Source organism: Takifugu rubripes, chromosome 21 (genome assembly GCF_901000725.2).
Source record: "Takifugu rubripes chromosome 21, fTakRub1.2, whole genome shotgun sequence".
Taxonomy (NCBI): domain Eukaryota; kingdom Metazoa; phylum Chordata; class Actinopteri; order Tetraodontiformes; family Tetraodontidae; genus Takifugu; species Takifugu rubripes.
This window is the reverse complement of record NC_042305.1, coordinates 14775353-14800058: the sequence shown is the minus strand read 5'-3', so window position 1 is coordinate 14800058 and position 24706 is coordinate 14775353. Positions and strand designations below refer to the sequence as shown.

Below are 24706 nucleotides of genomic sequence, written 5' to 3'. Positions count from 1 at the left end.
AAGGGGGAGGGAGACGTGCGCAACAATTTAAAATTATAATCAAAATGAATTCCAACACCAAAACAAATCTTGCTCGAGGGCACATCAATGGCAGCGTCACAGGGAGAGGAGGCACCAACGCACGCGCACGTCCCCGACATCTAATTATATTTTGTTATTCAGCACGCTGGTGCGGAGCTGCGGAGGGGCAGGGAGGCAGAACCGAGTGGCGCGTCCCCAGCGCAGTGTGACACGACCGTGTAATGATGGGTAAGCGATGGCGCGGCGGTCAAACAGTGCGGCTCACAGGAACCACGCAGAAGAAAACTGATTAAGAACCTATAAAGAAGCAAAACTGGACTTGATTCAAACTTTACTTAAGCAGAAAGTAAACAAACACTGCTCGGGCCTCCTGGGAGGGGGGGGGGGGGGGGGGGTGAGAGTAATCGCGGCCATCATGCTCGACACAGCGCGTCTGTTCTTATATATCCGTCAACCTACATGTACAGGAATCCTACAGATCTGGAATAGCACATGTGCTCCCACCGCACAGGCGTCATCGGCTCACACAGCGGCACCAAAATACACCCACGCACGCTGAAAAAGCCCACGCGCCGCTGCTAATTATTGCATCCGCGGGCACGCCGTTGCCTGTGCTGCACGTACAGCGAACATGGCATCCTGTCGGTTCCTATTATATCACAGAAAAGTGACGCTGTAGGTATTCAGAATCAATTCGCAGGGTTAATTGTATGAGGCAGCAATAATTCTCACCCTCTTATTCATTAAAAAAACCCAAAACACACTCAAAAAAAACCCAGCACACTCACTGTTTCATGTCTCAGCATGTATTATCTCATTAGAGATTAATACAGATCAGCTCTTTTAATTAGCCATCCCGCCCCCACACAATCGCTGATAAAAGCCAACCATCTTGAGTGTTGTGCGCCGTCTGTGGAGCACGGTACAGACATGTGTGTGTGTGTGTGTGTGTGTGTGTGTGTGTGTCGGCTGTTGTTTCATCATGAAATATGCAGGGCTTCCACAGCAAACTAGGCCCGCGTCTGTTTGTGTTGATACCGGCCTGTGTGTCCGTGCACGCGCCAGAGCGCACGTCCTAATCTGTGCTTTTGCACGCGTCTCTTTGTCGACAGTATCGCTTTGAAGCTGGCAGGTGTACGTACAGACAGGACGTCAGTGACTGCACGCGTGCGTGCGGCTGTCGCTCTCGCCGTCGCTCTTCGTGGGAGGAAATAATCTCAATCTGATCGGGAAAAAGGTTCGATTCCTGCCTGCCGTCACTTTGATGAAAAAGAATAAAGCTCATTTAGAGCCCCGACACCTCAAACAACACCGCCGTGATGGACCCGGAGTAGAAAAGGCTGCCGAACGGGGGTTTGATGTAAACCCAGTGATGGTTGTGTCCAAACCTTTGATCAGTTTCTCATAAATAACAACAATTATTCAACCAAAATTGTTTTTTCCTCTCTCACACTGCGGCTGTTTCTAATATTCAATATACGTCTCCTGCGGCTTTTCAGCAGCGATGACGGCATGTAGTCTTCAGGGACAGCTGTGGGGGGGGGGGCGGGTGTTTTCTCAGTCTTTATTGGCAAAAAGCCTCCAGGTCTGTAAATTCTCGGGCTGTCTAACACGATCTGCCCATCTCAAACATCCCCAAAGTGGCTGCATGATACTAAAGCCAGGAGACTCTGATGGCCGTTCCAGAACCTCCGCTGAAGGCCCGGCCCCCTGTGCAGCTTCCCAGGCAGAGAATTTACATTTTCTCTCCAATATTCTCATGATGACTTGCTGTATATAGCCTCATTCCTGACTAAATTCTATGTGTCGTATGTCAAACCCCTAAAACATCAGAGCTCCTCCTCCACAGTGGGGATGGTGCATCTCAGCTGAAGTTGCTTGTGGGTATTTCTTTGCTTCTCCAACAGTTTTCCAGGCAGTTTAGGCAGAAATTATTGTCGGTCTACCCGACTGTTGCTCAGCATTAGTATTTTTATCAGTTTAAACGCCACGCTACTGCTGCGTTTTACATCTCTGCATACCTTTTTAATGCCCATTTCCTGATTTATAAAATCCAGCTATCTTTTTTAGCAGCCCCTCGGCTCAGAAGATGAGTGCAGCTCTGTGTGAAATGTGCAGAGCTCCCTCTAGAGCGACGAATATACGGACACTAATGACAATTATTCGAGTCACAGGGTGGACACTTACCCCTAATGGCCAATTAAACCTGTGTGGTTTTAGTCAGGCAAAACAGTTCAGGGTGTGTAAACAACTGATTAGGACCATTTGGGTGATTTCAGCTATTATTGGGGTTTAAAAAGGGCAGACGTGATTAACTGACAACAAATGTCTACCTGACCACTGTCGCCAAAAAAGCTAGCTTTTCTGCATGATCAGTCACCATGTACAAGTGAAAATTGAAATGACTGAAACACTTGAGATCTCTTATCACATATATGGCATGCATGTAAAGGTTTCAGGTCTGCTTATTAGTTGATTCCCAGTTATGATCATGTGAGCTGGGCCTGCTGATTTCCAAGGCTTTAGCCCATGAATGATGCAAACCATTCATGGACACTGTGCTTAAACTTTTATGCCGCAGCTCTCAAATACCTCTAAACTGTTCCAAAGGCCTTGACCAGAAGGCTCTAGGCTGTTGTGTCATGGGTTTTAGTTCCCTTCCTGACACATGTGGGTTACTCCTTGAGCCAATGCTGCCCATCACTCATGCCCAGACGAAGCAAATGTCTAGCTAAGTGGTGCTAATTGGCTGAGGTCGACCTGTAGCCGTTTCCCGCGGTGCTGAGCAATACATCAGCGCTGTGCTGGGGCTGAGGAGAGAGTGAGAAAGGATATGGACGGATGGATATCACTGGAGTGGAGAGGTGACGATGAGGTGAAGAGAGAAGAAATAAATGAAGACGGCTGAAAACTTTCCCACCTCTTCAGCTGTCTGCCAGATAAACCGTTCATATTTCACTACAAGACAGTAGCATTCGAGCTTGCTTCTGCCTGCGAATGCAAACACATGTTTATGCGGCTCGCGCTTAGCCGTCAGCGTGAGAAAACATCTCCATCAAATGCCGGATTCTGACCTCTCGGCAGCCTCCGTCCGCCCCATCCTGTCTTAGATTTGCGCGTGTGTTTGCTTCCATTAAGTTAAATCTGTTTTGATTTAATCTTCTCTTATGCTTATTGCTACATGGCGGCTGCACAGTGTGGAGATAGTTGTGATTCCCTCACAAACTTTGGCTAAAAAATAGAAAGCAAGTGTGTTTGGTCTTTGTTTTGAACATCCTGACACAAACTTAACTCACTGAGCAATTACCTGGTAAATGGCAAATTTAGCATTGATGCTTGGGTCAGTGCTTTCTATTACAGCTTATCAGACTACGAGTTGAGCTCTATGTGTGTGCTTGTGTGTGTGAGTGTGAGAGAAAAAAAATGAACAAGCCCATCCAACAGCACAATCCTGCTCTCAAAACTCTCAGTATGTGCAGACAAAACCTTTAAGCAGCTGTGGGATGGAGCACAACCTTCAGATCAAAGGTGTCATCAAAAGCAACACTAGGACATCAGCACCAGGTCAAATTCAGTTGGAGGGCTCGTTTATGAGAATTAAGGAACCGATTTGTGCAGGGGAATGTTATAGAGCGCTGACCTTTTGGCCTCAGCTTGTGTCTTTTCTTTGGACAGTGAATGGTTTGAGAAGTTGGATGAAACAATTCATCTTTCTTGTTCACACTCCTGAGCGTTCAAGTGAAACTCTGCTGTGCGTGCTGCTGTTGACACGGTACAAGGACCTGAGCAGTGGGAGCGGCTCAGTGTGGACCGGCTGAGCTTCCCCCCGTACAGATCTACAATCACCAAGATCTTGCGTCTCTGCGATTTATGCCCGTTTCTCTGCAAATCCGCAGTGTTATTTTTATTTTTTTAGCATATTCGGCCAGTCAACCGGAGAGAAATCTAGTTCATTCCCATCACAACTGTCGGTGTTGATCGGGAAGGAGAACATTGGTGCGCACTTGTGAAAATCCCCAAACTTCGTTGTGGATTCTGAGTCGCGCTCATGCATGTATGTGCATATTTCAGTGGCTGTGATGCTGCTGCGAGTGGACAGCTCTTATGTATCTGAAGGAGCAGGAAGTGGAGTAAGCAATATCACTTGAGGATGTTGCTGGCTTGCCGACAAAAGCCCCGCGTGTCTCAAACAACAGGAATAAATGAAAATTGGGCGCATTTATAACCCTTTTGCTTCAGTTGTTCTCAGCCTGAGCTGGTCACACACTGGTCAAACCAGTATAATGTTCGCCGCCCTAACCGTTACCTCAACCCAGTTCTGGAGAGTGCAGATCTGTTGGGACCAGAGCTGATGCTTCCAAATTTTGATGTGCCCAAGATTCATGAAAAATAAAAAAAAACTCAAGAAAGAGGTCTTGAAAACGGGTTTGTCCTTCAGACCTACCCTTCTGCTGTGGAGTAGGCCTTCCTTTGGCACAGCACCGCCAAGGAGCTGCTTCCTGGCACCATTTCCTGTTTGATCTCCCACGCGACCAGGTTGCTAGGTTTCACAGACAGGAAGTTGATGCCTGACTGGAACCACACCCTGCGGAGACACATGAGAAGAGAGAGGGAGAGGTTAATCTGGAGTTCAGACGAGCACATGAAAAACAAGAGGAAAGAAGCCAAATTGTCACAGGGGGAGTTAGGGGGACTTTGCCTGAAATTGAATTTGCCTCGCTGAGAATTTCCCTGCCCCGATTTTCTGGCTGATTTTCTTTAATCCCTGATAGTGCCACGCTCCCTTTGTGTAAAATTTCTTTTAAAATTGATTCGCGCAGCGTGGCGCTGCCTCCTGCTGAATATTTTGGAGGGACAAGACAAAAGGCTGACAGCGGAAGTTCTCATGAAAGTTCACACTTTCACCAGGAGAAATGTTGTGTGACAGATTCACGTGCGGGTTCACGCTGGGTTGGAGATCGTTTCAAGATTACAAATGATGGTTTTGGTAATTGGAGGGGGGGGGGGGGGGGGGGGGGGGGAGGACAATGTTCACTCTTCCAACACCTTCTCATCTCCTTTTAACAGAAAACAAAAATCACCATTTCCCCAACTGTCTCTTCCTTTAATCTCGATTATTGCTTCCTGTCTTATCTCCACCGTCTAAAAACCTCCACCCTTCCCATCCCGACAGCCCCGCCTTCCTTTTCCCTCATCATTCCTATCACTCTTTCCCGCTCCTCTCTTCCTCTCCCCCCTTTCCCACTCCCTTTCATCCATCCCTTTGCTGTTTCCATTCCATCTCCTCCTCCTCTGCGTTCCATAGTCGATCACTCCCTCTGCCCCTCTTCCATCATTCATTCTCAAGGCTGTTCTGTTTTTCCCAGTTCTGTTTTTAATCTCTTTATTTTCTTTATCTCCCTTCCCTTCCTCTCGCTAATCTGTCCCGGTGTGTTTTGTTCTATTTATCACCTCGACGATACCCTCCCTCTGTTTATTACCACACTATGCAGGCCCGTGCACACGTGTGCTCCAGCCAGTCTATCTTAATAACATGCATCCAACCGTCTTTGGCGAGCATTTACTCGGTTACAACGCGGATGTATCCTCTGGTATATATGATTTGTTTTTCCCAAACACAGGAGGTGAAATGCTGCCAATCCTCTTTGTCTCTTTTCTCATTATTTAGTTAGTTCCATGTGTTGCTCTCACTTCATGTCTTGCCAAAAAGATTCCTGCAAATATGTCAGGGCAGTCTCTGGATATGCTCTCCTGCGTTGCGTATTTACCTGCGTGAGCTATGAAAGGTAAAGAACCGATGCACGAAAGTCATTAAAAAGGATGAAATCCCGGATTTCCTGCCAGACGCGGAGACATTTCTCTTTGGTAAATTTACATAAGGAGGCAAACTTGACCATTGTTGTCAGCGTTCCTGTGCTACGTTGAGGACGCTTGAAGGGAAAGAAGTTTTGGAGGCTGTTCGGAGCGTCTGAGTCGGCCGTGACGGCGAACTAAAATATCTCGTGTGTGTCTGTTGCCAGAAAAAAACAAACTCCCCCAAACTCTTCTATTATTCAACAGATTTTTTCATAAGCAGAACTTTCCTGAAAGAGTTCCCACAAATGTTCTCTTACCAGTTCTCTGCACCTCTTCCTCTATCTCTTCCTTTTTACCTCACCTTCCTCTTGTATTCCCCCACAACCAAGCCGGAACTTAAGATAATCCACCTCAGACACAGACAGACAAAAAAAAGCACCCCCCACAAAAACAGGTGATATGATGTGAACTACAGAATGAAATAATGGTGTGAAAGCAGAGACGCGGATTTGAATAGATTCCCACTCATCTCAGTGAATCTTCTGACGGCCAAGTCATAAATAAAATGCTCTGACTGGCAGAATGTGACTGAAAAAACAATGACACACAAAGCTCAGAGAGGCGGCTGCCACACATTTGCTGCTCTAAAATCAACGCAGCGCCCGCAGAGGGATTGTAGCAACCTGGAAAAGGAAGTCAATGTAATGAGGGAAATTCAACACTTAAGGCGAGATTATGCATTACTTAGCATGTAAGAGGGGAGGAAACGCTCACTAATGCAATATTTAACTGTGAAATCTGAGGAAAAATTATTCTCTTTGCAGCATCTTTCCTCATGTTTGTTTCCTCCAATTTTGCCGTTTTTACCCGTCTCGTCTTCAACAGACGGCCGGTTTTTTTGTACGCTGCCTGCCAGCAGCAAAGCAGTTAAACAGTCAGTAAAGCCACACATATTAAACATGGCTGGGATTTTAGCCGCTAGTAAGGAATAAAGGAGAGATGGAGACAGAGAGGGTGGTGTTGGGGGGGATGGGGGGTCATACGTGTACGAAAACATGACACTCTTGTCCCGGGGTGGATCTGTCTGTTTTTGTCTGCGTGTGTGTCTGTCAGCGAGCTGGATGATAGACAAGGCTGCGTCCCTAAGCTGCCTCTGTCAGATCTGAACGCCGCCAAACAGCCCGACAAGCCTCTGTTTTTTTGTCCTTTTTTTTTTTGGTAAGGCAGGAAAGGATGACAAGCCTAAACCCCGTTCACACTCTTTGACTCTCTCACCTTGTCAGTCTGACAGATATTTTCGGTATTGGTGGCATATTTCTTTAAATACCACCTTTCTATTTCTGTGGTATTTTGTATAAGACCTAGAACAAATACCAAATGGTTCCCAACTTCAAGTTCCTTCAGTTTGGTTGATCAAGCCAAGAGTCAGTCAAAGTAGAGGATGAAGGGATGCATTCTGACCCACTGAAGAAAAGAATAGATTGTTTTCCAGGAAAAGAGGTATTGCTTAAATCCAATTAATTCCCTTTAGACGATCCTTTAATCTTCACCCACCTTCAGCCGTTTTAAAATCCCCGCATTACCAGTGCAACAAAACAAACATTTCTGAAGTTAAAAATGGCCGCACCTCAGTCAAGAGACGGCCCGAGACTCTCTCTGCCTCTGGTTCGCACTAATTCCCGTCACTGTGCTCTCTTTTGCACAGAGGAACAATCGGTGTTAACACGAGGTCACGCGGACCTGTCATGTATGGATCTGACAGAAAAAGACTGCAGGTTTGGTCGTTAACGCCGGACACGCAACACAAAGACCAGCCGATGACAGAAAGATTTACACCCGGCAGCACAGAGACGCATGAGAAACAACCCGGGAGACAGAAATATGAGAGAGGTGAAAAGAAGCAAACGAGAAAGAGTCAGAAATCAGATCTTCTATGGCATAAGATAAAATTCAGACGCTTCCAGGAGCTTAAAACGCCAAAGCATCAGAACATTTTTATTGGCTGCCTATAAAATCCAGAATAGACTTTAAAATGCTTCCCCTGACTCACAAGGCCCCTGGAGACCGAGCTCCATCATACCTGGAGAAGCCGATAGCCCCGTATCGTCTCAAGAATGTGAGGCTGAGCCTTTAGCCATTATTGCTGTGAAACCAGCTCCGTGTCCCGGTACCGGAGGCCGACTCGCTCTCTACTTTTAAGATTAACCTGAAAACCTTCCCTTTTGAGAAAGCTGCCCAGTGATTCTATAACGACAGTCATTACTCCAGCCATACTAAAGCTTGGGGCTAGAGCCGGGTCACCGAACCTTCAGTGATGCTGCTGTGGGCCGAGGCTGCAGGGGTGCCGCTCCAGTGGTTGTTGGTTACACATCTACCACCACAGCCCCCCCCCCCCCCCCCCCCCCCCCCAGCACTCCCTCCACTGTTTGCTTTACAGGTACATTCATAGTTGCACACTGACCTCTGACCCGGGTGACCCCTGAGGTTTAAATCTATATCCTCAGGAGAACCTGAGATGCAGAAACACTAGGCTCAAAAATAGCTTTTCCCCATATCTAATTACACTCACACTCTCAAATGATATAACAAACAACCATGACTGATATATTTGTATATGTTGGGTTTTTGTTCTATTCCTCCTTCCTGTATCTGCCTCTCTACTAGCCTGGTCCTGCTGAAGGCTTCTTCCTTTTAAAGACAGTTGTATGTGGCCACAGCTGAGTGTTCTGGGCTCAGGCTCTGGATGGATTGAATGAGTTCAACTTTCCCCTTAAGAGGTTTGTTTGCCAGGTTCACACAATCTGCAGGCTGAAATTCCCGATCAAATCTTGGAGATTATGAGGTGTCTGTAACTGGAATCAACAGGGTTTTGCTACTTGATGATGGAATTTTGACCCTCTAAACTACCTAGATGATGACAGACATGTGAATGTTGAGGTGAGCAAGGTGACGAGTAGGCTCTTGAAATTTTTATTTAAACGCCGTATTTTCTGGATTTTGGTTTCTTTCAACAAATGCACTTTGAGCATATTTGTCTGATTTTCGGGGTTTTTTTTCCCCTTTCGGGACCTCTCTTCTGTGGATTGAGAGTGCTCAAACATGTTTTTATAACATGTTCAGAGTAAATACATTCTATTTTCAGTCATATACATATTTAAAGACCTTGGAAACAGGCCATCGCTGCTATTCAACGTGACAACACACAAAAGCACAAACCCAGTCCTTGTTTTAGGGCTCCAAAAAAACCTGCTTTCATTAACATTCTGGCTCTGAACACAATCAAGTTGCAAACAAGTTGATTGACTGATGATGGTCTCTCACCCCAGAGACAATGGAAATGTTCTGTCCTTTTAAATTTTCCTCTAATGCTTTAATGTTGCAGCAGGACGTGCTGTAAAAGTCTCTCTCATCCTCTCAAATATGGATGGAGATATTTCCGGATTTGATGAAATTAGTATATCATCATCTGCATATGAATGTATTTTAATACCACACCTATAAATATTAATAGCACTTATTTGCTTAACTTATTCAATTAAGTCTCATATCAGTTGCGAGGGGCCTCCAGGGTTGAAGGAAAATTCATCCAAAATATTAAAAACTCTTTCCATACTTGAAGTGGTGACATTTATTTATTTTAACATATGCTAATTCCAAAATTGAATTAATCACAGAGCAAGAGAAGCATGTTTTGTTTCAGGCTTTTCTTAAACTCTAAATTCTCTTCCATTGCAGTCCTGATTTTGCAGGCTATCAAGATGATTTCTTGTTTTCAGTGGATGTATAAAATGTCCCATATGTGGCTGAGGTTAGGATTTAAAGACTGAACATGAGAATTCACGCAAACTAAGAGAGCAAGATGTCAAAAAGCCGCCAGCTGAGGTCAGCATCTAAAAAACAACTACATTTTATTTGTTTTAAGACTTAAATCCAACTTCGACTGGAGTCTCAGATTTGGCTGCTACATTCAAGGACTTTATACATCACAAAACCAACACAAGGCACTAAATCCACCGTAAATTTAGAGCCCGTAAATGCAAAGTATGTGCATTCTCTGAATTAAAATACCAGCTAAACTAAAACAGCAGGTGTGTAATTAATGCACATTATTTATCTAACGTTGCAGCTGGAGCAGATGGTTTCAGAAACAAGGTTTTCATAAATGTTTCCAGAGTAATGAACGGAAACAGTGAACAGTTAAATTCAGGCTGTAATAGCAATCGTGTAACTCATCAGATTCATCGGTGTCTGTTGTTCCTTCTAATGCATAAACAATGAGGACGATTTAACAGTTGGTCAATTCTGGATCACAAACCAAATTTAGCAATGCTTCTGGTGGCGCCATGAAGCAAATGTCTGTTAAAACACACAACACACCCCAGTTGGAAGAATAGGAATTACTGCATTCCATAAAACTGGTTTAAACCGTAACCCACGTTAGGAATTTAGGAGTTCTAAAGCTTCATATATCAAAGAGGTGGCGTCATTAACGTTCGGCTATCAGACCATTAACATCTTGTTTCCCACAGGGAGCAAAATAACATGTTCTTAAAATTGCAGGTAGATTTTTCTCAGTCTTCCTTCTCTCCTTTACTGGCGACAAACTTTTAAATACATTGAAAAAAGGTGGGAGAATAACTTCACTGACAACCTTAACAGCCTTTTTTTTTCTTGAGCTGCAAAGTTGGTGTTTTAACAAGTTGTCCTGCCACGAGACTCTGAGATCATTAGATCAAACTTGTGAGTGCGACAAATAAAGCATTCATTCAACTCTGACAGCTGGAGATTTTAAAAGGTGCCTGCTATTTGTTCTATTTGTCTCTAAAAAGTGTTACTATTATACAGTTTAAATCTGGGAGTTTGGGATATTTCCTAAGGTTTTTAGTAATACTTTGCAAATTAAATTTGCAAACGAGGTGTTTGGCTCGCGTCTTCAAGTTAGAGTGACAAACAGATTGGAAGTTTCTTTGAAATCTTCGAGCCAGACAACGAGGAACAGACGGAGGAGTGCAGCTTTGGAGACTCAGTATAAAAAAAAGTTGTCAGACATTTGAAAAGAAGGATGTAAGACATCTCTGTGGCTTTGTTCGCGGGTCAAATGTGCAGCTGTGAACAGCTGTGGGAGGTTTTTTCCAAGGTAAATGTCCTCCATCTGTTTCAGCCTTTTTCATTTTGTCGCCACAGTGTTTTTGCTTAAAACATTCAAGTCCATCTTTCTCTCGTTTTATGTCTCGTTCTAGAAACAACTCACTCCCCCCCCCCCCCCCCCCCCCCCCCCCCCCGTCACCTTTGACAGGTACGTCCTCACAAAGAATCCCATTATCGCGTGTGCCTGATTACACATGTATTCATGCTCGCCATGATCAGGATTCTCAGCTCGGATCAGAGGCGGGTGGAGTTTGAAGGTGTGAGTGGCACCAGCTTACACGCTTATCGCCACACTTCCCTTGGCTTCTGAATTACCTTTACAGTCTGCCTCATTAGGCCTCTACATGTGCGTGGGGCACAATTTGTGCAGAGGGGGGGCCGTGCACAGGCAGGACTTTTTGCTGTATTTTTGCTGCAGGAAAGTTGGACACGCAATCAGATCCAGGGACCAAAATCACCGGTCTTGGTAGATGCTCAGCTCTTTCAGCTTTTTCAGCATCACCAGTGCACCAGTTTACGGAGTTCAGGTGTGTTTCCTGCATCGGCTTCACTGGTCAGGGTTCTGATTGCCCTGGTAACTATGGTAACTCCTGCCCTTAGGAAGGGGGCATTTCCATGCGATTTAATCAATGGAGTAATCAGGGGTAGTCAGCTGCACTGTCCCCGCTCACTTTCTCACTTGAAGTGAGGATCAAAAATGTCCTCACTTAGTAAAGAACATTCCATATTATGGTCCTTATTATGTAACAAGCACAAGAACACACACATTGTACAGTGATCCCAAGTGATCTATACTAAAACTAAAATGATCTCACTTCACACACTTACCCTTAAACTTAATCAAAATATATATTTCATTCAATTATTGTAAATAATTATATTACATTTTTAGGCAATACACACACACACTGAAGTCACTCTTGGATCATTTTCTTTAGAGTTCCTCTCCCTGAGCAGCTGGCTCCCAGTTAAATAATACAACTGCAAAATGATGATTGTGTGTGTGTGTGTGTGTGTGTGTGTATGTGTGTGTGTGTGTGTGTGTGTACACGGGTATGTTGGTGACATACGAGCACCAAACATTACATTCAGCCATTCGATCCCTCTGACATCCTTCCACACAACAGGGGCTGTTCAGTAAACACTAATTTGCTAACGCATGCAAACACTCAATGAAGTTGATATAGTGACACAGCCTGTTAACAATAGTGTTACAATCTATACTTCAAACACATACACAGTTGCACCAGAATGACCAGAACCTGTGTTTAAAACGACAAAATGCATAAAAAGGATCAATGCTGATGGAATGAATCGTTGGATCAAGGCTAACATCTGTTGTGCTATCATAACAGATTTATTATTGCTATTATTATGGGTTAACATAAATAATATAGATGCAGGCAATTTTCAAGGGGCGACCATGAATCTTAAAAAAAAAGAAGTTGTGACAGCACACACAATTGTCGATGCGTCACTGTGAACATGTTGCATTAACTCTTATAAAGAGGTTAGCTTTACGCACCTCAATAACAGTATGGGAAATGCAACACCTGAATTAGTGTTTCAGGCATAAAAATTACTTCTTTAAAGCTTTTCCGCTGTCATCACAAACCAAAGCTAACACCACTTAGCTACTGACCCTTCTTTGGAAGATTTTTTCACTGCGGGAAGCGTGCACGTGCACACGCAGGCAACAACTCTACGCAATTCGAATCAGGACACCCATAATGGAGAACTCCGTGTTTTGCACATTAGATCCCTTTTCAATAATAAAAAAAAAAATCTGACATGCGGAATCCAACCGCCCACGTGTGGGATTAGGATGACATATTTCTTCATACACAAAGATGCAGACAATAGCGGTGGGATGTTGGCTGCTGTGGTGGCTTTAAGCTAGTCCTCTGGGCTGAGGTCCCAGATTAACAGCGTAGCAACCAGCTACGCAACTAAGATTGGCTTCACGCAGACAGGAAGACACGAGGAGGACTAAACAGTCTTTTAGGAAAAGAATTCTTCATTATATTACTGTTAGATAATTAATTTGCTTTCTTTTTGTTTGTTGGTTTATTTTGCTTTCCAGTATTTGAACATATGCTCAATATGGAAGCTTTACCTTCCTAATCTTTCAAAAACAGGCCAGTTGAGATAAAGTCTGTCACTGATACCGTGCCAATTATTTTGGTCCCACTGTCCTACAGAGGGACATAAAGAAGTCAAGAACGCCAGAGTGATTTAGCTTGAAATGCTGCAAACAGAGAATTAAGGGACAATGTAGCCAACATGCAGCTGAGAAGTGCGAACTCAACAGAGCAGTAAAGTTCCATGCAACTCATTCAGATGACAAGATAAAAATTTACCGTAAGAGTCCGAGACTTTGGCTGTCCATTTATTAAGTGGAAGCCGTCCAAAGGTACCTCATACTGTCTAAGTATGGCACTGGCACTGAGAGGCTAATCTGCCTGGGAGGGTTTATGTGTGTGTTTGTGCACATTTGAACAACTTGATGGGTATTTATTACCAAAAGCAGTGAAATCAAAGGCTACAAATTACAAATGAATTATGTGCACGATCTGTAAAGGACACATCCACGGGTATTCTTAGCTTTTTCCCTTGCTCAGCAAGATAAAATGCAGGTCCACACCAGTTTAACAGTTTGATTGAAAAGGCAAATAAAGCTGTTGAATCCAATAAACTTCTCCCCGACATGCCGGGTACAATGTGGTTTGGGTGGCAGTCATGGCTAATCCTCAGGTCAAACCTCTAGCTATAGGGACATGGAATGTCACCTCACTGGGGGGAAGGAGCCTGAGCTTGTGCTGGAGGTTGAGAAGTACCGGCTAGAGATAGTTGGGCTCACCTCGTGAGGGTAATTTCTCTATGTTTTCTGGTTGGGGTCCGGTCAAGCAAGCTGGAATCAAAACAGATTCCACTGAGGAAGCAGAGCCTGAGGACTCTGAGGTGGACTCTGCCATCACTCAAGCCGAAGTCGCCGAGGCAGTTAGAAAACTTCTCGGTGCCGAGGCCCCGGGTGGATGAGATCTGCCCATGAGATGAGATCTGGCAGTCAGGAACTGCACCGCTGGAGTGACAGACCGGGATGGTGATATCTCTTTTTAAAAACGGGAGGGTGTGTTTTAACGATAGGGGAATCACACTTCTCATCCTCCCTGGAAAGGTCTACGCCAGGGTACTGGAGAGGAGAATTTGACCAATAATTGAACCCCGGATTTAGGATGAACAATGTAGTTCTTGTTCCGGCGATGGAACACTGTCCCGCCTCACATTGAGGGATTGAGGTATCTCGAAATCTTGTTCATGAGTGAGGGAAAGAGGGTGCATGAGATTGACAGGTTGATTGATCAGCCTTTGCAGTTATGCAGTCGGTGTGCTGAACCGTTATGGTAAAGAGAGCTAAGTCGCAAGGCGAAGCTCTTGGTCTACGGGTCACCTATAGTCATGAACTTTGGGTAATGACCAAAAGGACAGGATCACTGATACAAGCGGCCAAGATGAGTTTCCACCACAGAGTGGTTGAGCACTCCCTTACAGATAAAGTAGGAAGCTTAGTTACTCGGGAAGATCTTGGAGGGGAGCCACTGCTCCTTCGCGTCAAAAGAAGTCAGCTGAGGTGGCTCGGGCATCTGTTTTGGATGCCCCCTGGACACCTCTCTTGGTAGGTGTTCCAGGCATGTCCCACAAGGAAGAGCCCGGAGGTAGACCCAGGACCCGCTGGAGAGACTATGCCTCTCGACTGGCCTTGGGGTGCCTCAGAATACTTCCTAAAGTGCTGGAGGAAGTATCTCGGGAGAGGGGCATCTCTGCTTCGGCTGCTGCCCCGGTGACCCCCTCCTGGATAAAGTGGAAGAAGACAAGACGAGACTCCAATAGACGATACGTTTTCTCCAGAACGGAAACACTGTGTGAAAGCTCCAGGACACGTGTGAAGACAATGGAGTCTACAGGTGTGTTTCTGAAAGTTAAGAGAGCAACAACAGCCCATCATAGGTGTTGTTTGCAGACAGGTTCATCAGGCAGAAGGCTCGTGCACTCAAAATGTGTGAGTAGGGTTGTGTTTGTTTTCTCTTAGACAGGTGATTCCTGATGGGCAGCGCAGTGATTAATACTACATATTATCAATAAAATCATGAATAGAACCACGTAGTGCTTTCGCTATCCTGGCTACTTGAGGCGTTTATGCAGTGAATGTTCCTGGCAGTTGGACAAGCTTTAGTCAGTTTAATGTCATCTTATGGGTTGGAGCACATGCTGGTTCTTTAATTTTGCTCCCATCTAAACCATCATTAATAAAAAGTTGAGCTTAGTTGGTTTCCAACTGATGTGTGAAATTTGGATTTCATTATGCTGATGTGGCCTTGCTAAACTCAAGGTTAAAAAGACCACCTGCTGGGGGAAAAGTTCTAAACCTCATATTTCCATTACTGTCAGCACGATAAAAAAAATTGCAGTGGAGGTTGATTTTTTTTAATAGGCTTTGTCTTTCTTTGCTTCAGTAATGCTGGAAAGATGCAGGTTAAAACATGCACACAATTTGCATTTCAGCTTTAATGTGAGTGATTGGGGACATTCTGAAGGTAGAAAAGAGATTGAAAAAGACTAAAATTTTACATATGTGCATGTCAGGGTGGATTTCAGCCTCCTGTGTTGCTCTTAAAATAGGTAAAATCCAATTTTCTGATGAAAATATGACATATGATAATCAATTTGACCTCTGCGTCTCTTCCTGCACTTTTTTAGGTCGTTGACTTTCCAAATCAGGTTTCTAAAAATTTGCCTGAAGCACTGTTCGGCGCTCCCGTGGTTACCAAACTTGTCCTTAACACAAACCATTCAGTGTTCTGAAGCATCAAACAGCTGTTCCAGCAGGAAATTCAAAAAAAACTAAACAATATAAAAAAAGCCAACAGGTACAAAGAGGATGAGAAGAGGCATCAGATTAAAGAGACAAAAGAGGAAGTAGCAGGGAGAGACAGAAAGAGTCTAGAAGGAATGGCAGAAAGATAAATTGAGGGAGAAAGAACCTATCGGGGGAGTCGCGGTGACCTTTAGCAGCAGAAGAAACCGGTACGATTCAGTGTGTCTGGGGGAAGTTTGTCTTTGGTGAGTGTCTGTCTCTGTGTTGGACAGACGTCTCCGTCCTGTCAGTCTTTGGTCCAGGTGCTACGCTCTGATAACAGCTCCACCTCCCCTTGCTCCTCCCCGCTCTTGGCCCGGTCCGTACCCAACGTAACCCGAAGGCTAAATTCAGCTCCGAGGAGTCGGCTCGACAGAAACGTCGTGCGTCATCAACACTGAAGCGTGAAGCTCATCACCAAAGTGACATTTTTGTGTGTGTGTGGGGGGGCTCTCTGGTTGGGGGGGGGGCTCTCTGGTTCAGGGGTGGGCAAATCCAGTTCTCGAGGGCCGTATCCAAGCTTTTGGGACTTTCTGTCCTACAGGTAAACACTTTCACCTGGGGTTTCATTTACCTTGGTGAAAGCGGTTTCTCCCGGGTAGGATGCAAAACCTGTCTGGATTCCAGCCTTCGTGGATTGGACTTGCCCATCAGAGGAGGTCAAATCCTCGAGGATTGAATTCAAGCCGGGATTTACATCCTACCAGGCAGGAAATGCTTTCACAAAGGTAAATGGAACCCCAGGTGAAATTATTTACCTGTAGGACAGAAAGTCTGGCTTGGATACGGCCCTCGATGCCCACCCCCGCTCTGGATCATTGAGCTAGGCTGTTATTGAAATATTCATGGAGATTTTCTTGTCCTTAATTTGTTTGTAGCCATGGTTAAGGGTGAGTAGGTTGGTTAATGGGTCATTTAATTTAATGTTCGCAAGCAACATCCTTCCACATTTAAAACTGTGAAGTTCTTCCAACAAACCCTGAAACTCTGGAAGTCACCAGAGAGCCTTAACAGATTGTTCTCCGACTGCTCGTCAAACTGCCACACTGTCTCCCCTCTCCCGTTTGTGGTCTTCAGTCAGCGAAGAAAGGCTCACTAACTCCCCTCCGTTTGCGCCGTTATGGATGAAGGCAGGTCTCCTCCTCCCCCTCAACCATCACCCATCAACAGCACACACTTCTGCTGAGGAGAGGAGGGCAGGCGAGGTGGGGAACGAGCAGAGGAACTGGAGTAAATGTCTAAAAGAGGTAGAGTGGAGGCTCGACACCGCTGAACCCAGGCTGGACACTAAACTAAACTAAACAACTAAAACAAACTCTAGTTTAAATTTGCCAGGTCTTGCTCAACACATTCCTCCACAGCTTTCTCTACACCCTCCCACACTCTCCTCACATCCTTCTTACGCGTCCTCCCCACTTTCTTCTGGCTTCCCCTGGCAGCCACCTCCATCTTCTCAACCCTTCAGACAAATCTGTCGGAGGGCCTTACGTAACTGCACATTGAACTCCATAGGTGTCTCGGTTGGAAATTTGCTATTATCTCTCATTCCTTGTGTGTGGCGGGCGTCTGATGATGATCACAGGGACGACAGCGTGGCAGACGGCCCTTCAACTCTGCATGCCAAACGGTTCAAATGAGCGTCTTGCTGGAACACTGGGGGGGTTGGAAAAAAGTGGCAGGCTATTTGAGCGAATGGTGAACAAAAAGACTACGGACCTGAGGAAACAGGCTTGGATGTCCTCTGCTTTCCTGTTTGTTTGCGACCCATCTGTGGGAATCAGCTCTGGACGTTAGCGTAGCTTCGACAGGATGTCCGCATCATTGGGCTTCGGCCATCTCTGAGAATGCATCAGCCTTTAAAGTTCAATCTGGACCGCATGTCTCCAGCTTCTAAAGTTCTTTTGTCATTGAAACTTTCTCCCAGACATGTGTGTCGGCCCTCGTTATTGGGAGCACGTTACACAATCCAACATGTGGGCTGCTGTGAGTTAATCTGTGATCTATACTAATCATTTCCACACCAGCTGTGGGTGGGATCCACCTCAGTTGCCTGTGAAGATTCTGTCGAATTCTCCCCTGGAATAGTCTGCTCACCCTCCCACGTCCCACCTCCATGCTGGAGGACTCATTATGCCATCTCCGTCTCTCTTATCACTCCACAGGGGGCCGCTCCTGCCTCGCTGTCACTCACTCCTTTTCCTCTTCCTCTCTTCCTTTAAGTCTTAATGTTCACACACTGGGACAAAAGTTGCACCATCCTGACACCGCAAAAACCTTGTGTTATCTTTGCATTTCATCCTTTCCTTGGTTTGGTCAGTTGTGTCCTGCTCACGTTAGCGTGTTCAAGTGTTTGCACACAATGACGTGTTTTTAAACACGCAAGCACAGACTTGTGAACATCTGAGTTGGTCCGGACTGAAGTACATACTCTCTGCTGCTGTCACTGACTGCAGTGAAATGCATTGTGGGATACCTAGCTGTGACATGTGAGGTATACGATTTTAAATGGGCGGAACAAGTACACGTCTGAAACTTGGAGGATGCTCGGCTGTATACATACTTAGAATTGGGAGAGTGCTTGGGTGGCAACCGAGTACCCATGTTAAACGGCTATAATGATACTTTTCACACCTACCCACACCAGCGCCTCTAGTGGTCAGGGTAAGAATAAGAGTTACGGAGACGTCTTTGTGTTTCTAGTGCACACGTGAACTTCCCGGGTTATTTGCAATGAGGCACACAGAACGACCAGTCGGTGGCCATTGACTATAAAACGTAACCGTAGGTCCTGAAATAGCTGTCAGCTACGAGTCTTCATCCCTGTAACGACACTTTTATATATCTGTTTCTACTTTCTTAGCATCCGAAGTCAGAAATTAAATCAGAAACTTCCTGTTTGTCAGAGATGCAGAGTATCGGATTGTTTTGCTGCCTGTTGAGGAGGAAGTGTTGAGCTTAATAACAGACATCATGCCCACACCAGTCGTCGGTAGCAACCATCCATCTCTGACAAATCACTGTTATTAGCTTTTGTTGGGAATCGTTGTATTTCCTCAGCTTAAACCGGCCTAAAACCAAGAAGTGACCCCATTTTCCCTTTGGCGCTGCCATCTAACAGCTGCTCTTTCAGCACTTTGTCAGGCCCTCCATGACCTGAAGCAATTAATTCACAGTAAATCAGGTTTTTATGTTGGCACGCATCAAGCAGAGTTACTTTGCATTAGCCAAGCAGCAAATTAAACGCCCTGACGCGGAATCCATTTTACTGATGTTATTACCGATTCAGGTGTTTCGTGGTTCGGCACAGCACCTTGGATCACGTATAAAACCCAACCCTGTGTGATAGCTGGGGTCAGAGTTCACGACCAGCAGTCTGTCGTAAACTGAGTATCCCTGGAGAAGCGTCGGGGGAAGCTGATCCCAGCATTTCAAGCTATTTTCCTCTTTTTCTCTACCTTTTTCTCTACCTTTTACTTATCCCTTTTACCTCCCAGTTTCCTCTTTCTCTCTACCTCCTGTTTCCCTGAAGGATTAAGATAGCAGCAGGCAAAGAGCGCTGCAGGCCCAGGAGCTCTGCGCACGTCCTCCTCTTTACATTCGTTTGATTTAGCATGTATTTGCTGTTTGCTATTTGCATGTTGTTGAGGGGCAGGCGCAGGAGGACACCGTGTGTACACGTGCATGCGTGCGTGCAGGAATCAAAAGAACGGATGAACACACAAACATGGTGCGCTATTTAGAAAGACTCAATTTGCCCCGTGTAACGTTTTTGTTCCAGTCAGATTAGAGGGAAAATTAAGATGGTTGAAAATAGACGGCACACATCAGTGGAGCTTTTGTTTTCTAGGGCCTATAAAGCCTGTTACGCAGTTGTGTTTCCATAACAATGTTACATCCTGCAGCTGTAAAAACTGTAGCTGCATGGATTCATTTCATCCTCTATTGTGAAAGAAATCCTAAATGTTTTCTGACATGGAACCAAATTTAAACTGTATAAGAAATATTTCATATGAAAATGCAGAGGGATATAAAGGCCAGTGCAAGTGGAGGTTCTGCAGTGAGTAAGAGCCATTCATCAGTGCTAATTTGCTAGGCTAATGTTCTCACTGAGCTTAATGGAGAGATTAGTCGGACAAATTAGCGCTGATAAATGAGCATACATGAAGCACAGTGGTCAATCATGGAGGGAGCAACGTCTCTGTACAGTAGCCCGGAAATGGAAAGCATCTGTCACAAATGAGACCTTAGCTCAGGTTTAATGGTTAGCTGCCTTACACGGTCAAGATGTCTAACAATAATCAGGATGATAAGGGAGATGCTAATAAAATTGGGATTAAATTCATGGACAGAGCGTTCCAACTAAACAGATCGGAGGAGCGCTGCAGTTGTTCAGGCCGACAGCAGCATAGGATAATTACAGTTGTGCGTGTGCACGTGAGGGTACCGAAGCCCATTTATCTTACAAGATACAAGATGTCGCTAAAAATGGGGTGTTAATGGAAATGCATGAGTACAAGCTAGGTGAAGCTACAAGGGGAGGCAAAGCTACAGAGGCTTCATCTCATAAGCCAGAGACCAACAATAATTCGAGATGGTCTCGGACACTTTGTCATTAGATGATACAGTGCTGCAGTTTCAAGATCTGGAGGACAATCAACCACTTACATGCTCTGAAATCTTAAAGAACTTCAGGGCCTCTTCTGTTTCCTCATTAATAAGTAACCTGATCATTAAAACTTAATGCATTCAGGTGAAGCTATTATCCTGAGTGAGTGAAGGAGGCGCTCAACAGTTGAGTGAGCTTGAATTTCCTGCACCGCAACATCGAAGCTACAAGGAGCAGCGGCCTCCTGCATCCGAAATGCCCAGGAGAGTCAAGGGGAAATGACAAATGATGTCTGCTGTTTATGCAACCATAACGGGGTCCTTGGAGAACTCCAGAGCGATTGATTGTCTTGAAATGACCAACGGACTACATCAGAAGGGACATAGATGAAGAATAATAGCTGTATTCAGGATATCGCAGCTTTGATCTAAAGGCTAGCTAAACTATTTTTTATTTCAAGAAGGAACTTTCTGTAGCGACAGATAGCCGCTCGCCGTCATGGTACGTTAGCACCACAGTTACCGGCTCAGTGGGTAGATATGACAACCATTTTCTGGCTGAAAGGTAGGATGTACAGTCATGCCTGACTGAGCCCAAATAGGACTGTTGTCTCCTGTGAAAACAATCACAACATCTGTAATTTGTCCAAGATGAAGTCCATTTACATGTAGATGCTAGTATCTGAATCCAAACAGGGCGATAACAATTGCTGTATTTGCTATAACAATACGCACTATTAGGAGGCTAATTCTCCAATTATTAAAGGGATTTTTTTTGTGCTTTCAACCATACATGTTAATATTCTTTGTTGCCGGGGGAACTGTCTCATGAAGACCCATGCGTTGCAGAGTCAATCAACGCATCAGTGAGTGACAATACTTGCTTTGCATGTGGAACTAAAGCTGAACTAAAATATGTGCACTGCGCTAAGCAGATGAAGGAGCTACTTATAGTCTTCAAAGGAGCAAAACAGTCAAAGATGGGCATCGTTGAGAAAAGGTAGCCTAAAGACTCCAATTGGGTTTTTATAAGGAAATCTAGTCATGGATGAATTATGAACCAGAGCCAGCCAATCACAGGCAGGCGATCAGGTTTATGGTTGAATGCGCTCCAGCTCTGTTCTGTGCACGATTCTAGCAGTTAAACCTGCATATGATCCCCACAAGGCCGCAGAAACAAAACAGCACTTTCAGTATTTTCTGATCAAATTATTTAGATGCTAAAAGGTAAAAGCTAAATGACATTGGTGCAGGAGGGGAGGGGGGTATTCATGGGGGGGGGGACATTTACATTTGATTAGCAAAACGGACAAAACGTGGTTTTGCACCATCGAGAGTCGTGCTCGTGAAACTAAACTGTATATCAAACTCAGTCCCACCAGTTTATGGTGTTTACCTTCAGACAAAACGCCGCATGTTAGACAAACACCTTTCATCAGCGGGCCTCTGGAATAATAAAAGCAGACAATATGTTTTCACCAGCCTGGAACCCGACAAGTTATAGGTGTCCCAGGGTGATGCAGGAGGTTCAGGGAGTTACTAAAATCTCAGCTGTTTCTCCTCCCGCGTTAACATCAAAAAACCCTCTGAGCCCAGGCTGCTTCTCATAACTCCTGGGGTAACGTAGAGGTAACTGCTACAACACGCAGTTAAACACGACCGCGGATGCACGCCGGCGTTATAAATGAGGCCCTCGGAGGAGGAGCGCGTTGGGAGCGTGCGGAGGAATGCAAAAGGCGTACCCCTCTCAGGCAACGCAAACAGCAAATGTGGTGAGCAAAGAGGAGAAAACGAGAAGAGATGTTTTCTTCGAGGCTTTCTGGAGAGAACGCCACCTCTCGTTCAGCAGCTCGAACAGGCAGCCACCTCTTCAAAGACGTTATTTGATGAACAGAATGAAACGACGACCGCACCTCCGACAGCCTCTCGATTTCCAAATACTCCAGCATATTTCCGGGGCCAGATTTTAATTTTTCCCCCCAAACTTTGACGGCCATCGACTCGCACATCTTTCAGGAGCCGGCGGAACAAACGACGCCCTGCTGAATATTTATGAGCTGAGGTGGAGGGAAAACGGGAGAAGGGAAGAGAGAAGGGCGGCTTTGACGGGGAGATTGAAGGGAGCGCAGACGGAGAACTGTGGAGTGGATGAATGCAGACTTGAGTGGGGGGATAAATAAAGACAGAATGTCTGGATTCAGCACGCTAAATGTGTGTGTGTGTGGGGGGGGGGGGGGGGTTCCTAATTCTGCGTCTTTGACCCGTTTTAACTCACAGGCGTCAAAGAAGGTCACAGTTCACGGCTGTCCGGTCACCTAGTTACAGATGGGGATCGTGTCTTTGGTGTTCTTTAGTGCTGTTTTTAATCAGATGTCTGTCAGACTTTTGCGAGACACGTGGGACTTTGGTTTCCATGGAAACGCAGAGATTGCATATGAGGAATTTGGGCTGGGAAGAAATTGAAGATGTGACCTGGATGTACAGTGAAAAAATGATTGCCCTTTTCAGGCATTCGCGGCTCTGCCACGCCACGTTCGACGTGCACGGAGCGTGGGCACAATCATTCAATCCTCTAGATGAGACGACGTGCACCCATGTCAACATTAACACAACCCTGGGAACATCAGAATTAATTAAAACAACCCCAATAATCTCATCTCCTGTTTGCTTAGCCAAGGTGTTATCATCTCATTTATCAATTCTTTTTAACGCTGACACTGACGCAGAAGTAACAAACAACTGTTTGTGTTTATTAGAAATGAATGAGCCACATCACACATCAACGTTTGACTGTACAAGCAGGAACAGCGGTTCCAATCAACATCAGGCCCGGTAATATAACTTTTACTGCAGATAATCTAGCCGCAGTTAAACGTTCCATCAGGACGGACGGGTGGGAGATTTACAGCAGCAGCGTCTTGTTTAGGCCTCTGTCATGCTCATAAATATTTCACGAGCACTTATAAGCAATATGCTGGAGCAGCGGGTGGCGGTCTACAGGCTGTAGTCTCCGCTCCCAGACTCAGCAGGAGGAGAAGAGGCGGGCACAGTCAACACACCGCGGCCAACTTGCTGTATCTGTAAGTGTGTGACGACCAACAGGTGTTAGAACAGAGGTGACAGAGGTCGCGGAGAGTGTGAGCGTGGTGGAACCACCACAGAAGATGAGTTGGACCATTACAAGTCCATCTCCCTTCTGATCCGCTAAAATCCGCTAATCCCCCCTCAAACACACAGGCCAAGCCAAGCAAAGAGCGAGGGCGAGGCAATAAATCCAGGCTGCAAACAAATTTACACCCCGCCCACTAACAAAAATTTTAAAAGCGCTTTAAGCTGTAGTCACATGGCGTCCGATACACAGCACGGAATAGGAGCAACACCGGTGAGAACACAAGCGGAGAGACAAACCAATTGCTTTTTGATATTTAATCTGACTCCATCTGAATCTTCTACACACGCAGCAACCACCCACTCATCAGTAATCATCCTGCTAATTAACTAGCCAAACAAAGAGCTCCCACAGTTCAAGATGACAGCTTTTTAACTGGGGGAGATGCAAATTGCTCTGACCCGTGTCAACAACATTCAAAACATCTTGCAAATCGCTTCATAATAACAATGTTTCACTGTCTTTCTACTTGTTTTCTTTATTCTAAGCAATGTGTTAAAATACCTGATAAAGATGCAAACCACCATTGGAAAAAGTTTTACATTACCTTCTCGATTGTTTGTAGCTGTCAGATTTATTAGCTTTTAATTAGACGTCAGATAATTTAAGAGTGTTTCCAGACGTAACGAGCTGAGACGTCAACCAACAAAACATCAACGGTAGGTCACATGACAAACCAGAGTAAACATTTAAAATCTATCATTTTCCCCATTTCCAGGGAAACAGAAGGTTGGGGGGGGGGGGGGGGGTGGTAAGAGCTGATTTCTGAAGGGCCGTTTCCCTGTAAAGGAACAGATTAAATGTGACGGACGTTCACCGTTTGTTCGTGTGTAAACAGCAGCCATGGAGGCAAATCTGTGTTTGGAAAAGTCGGACAATGTACAAAGTCATCAATCAATCCTGTTATTTGATTGACAGGAGACATAATAATTTATAACTGATAACTGGAGGGCTGAAGGTAAAGTATCACTTAGTCAAAGATGACGTGGAATTAAATTTACAAGCATGTAAATGCCTCGTGTGCAGTTTTCTCTTCCATCCAGAGACCTTTT

At 45.1% G+C, this 24706-nt stretch overlaps 1 protein-coding gene across 1 annotated transcript in view; it reads right to left on the bottom strand.

Moving 5' to 3' along the window:
- The window catches only part of LOC101075047 (transmembrane protein 132D), a 135554-nt gene that overhangs the window by 55742 nt on the left and 55106 nt on the right, over positions 1–24706 (bottom strand). The window contains exon 4 of the mRNA XM_029830175.1: positions 4466–4606. Coding sequence (XP_029686035.1) covers positions 4466–4606 — 141 coding nt within the window. The remainder of the gene's footprint in view (positions 1–4465; positions 4607–24706) is intronic.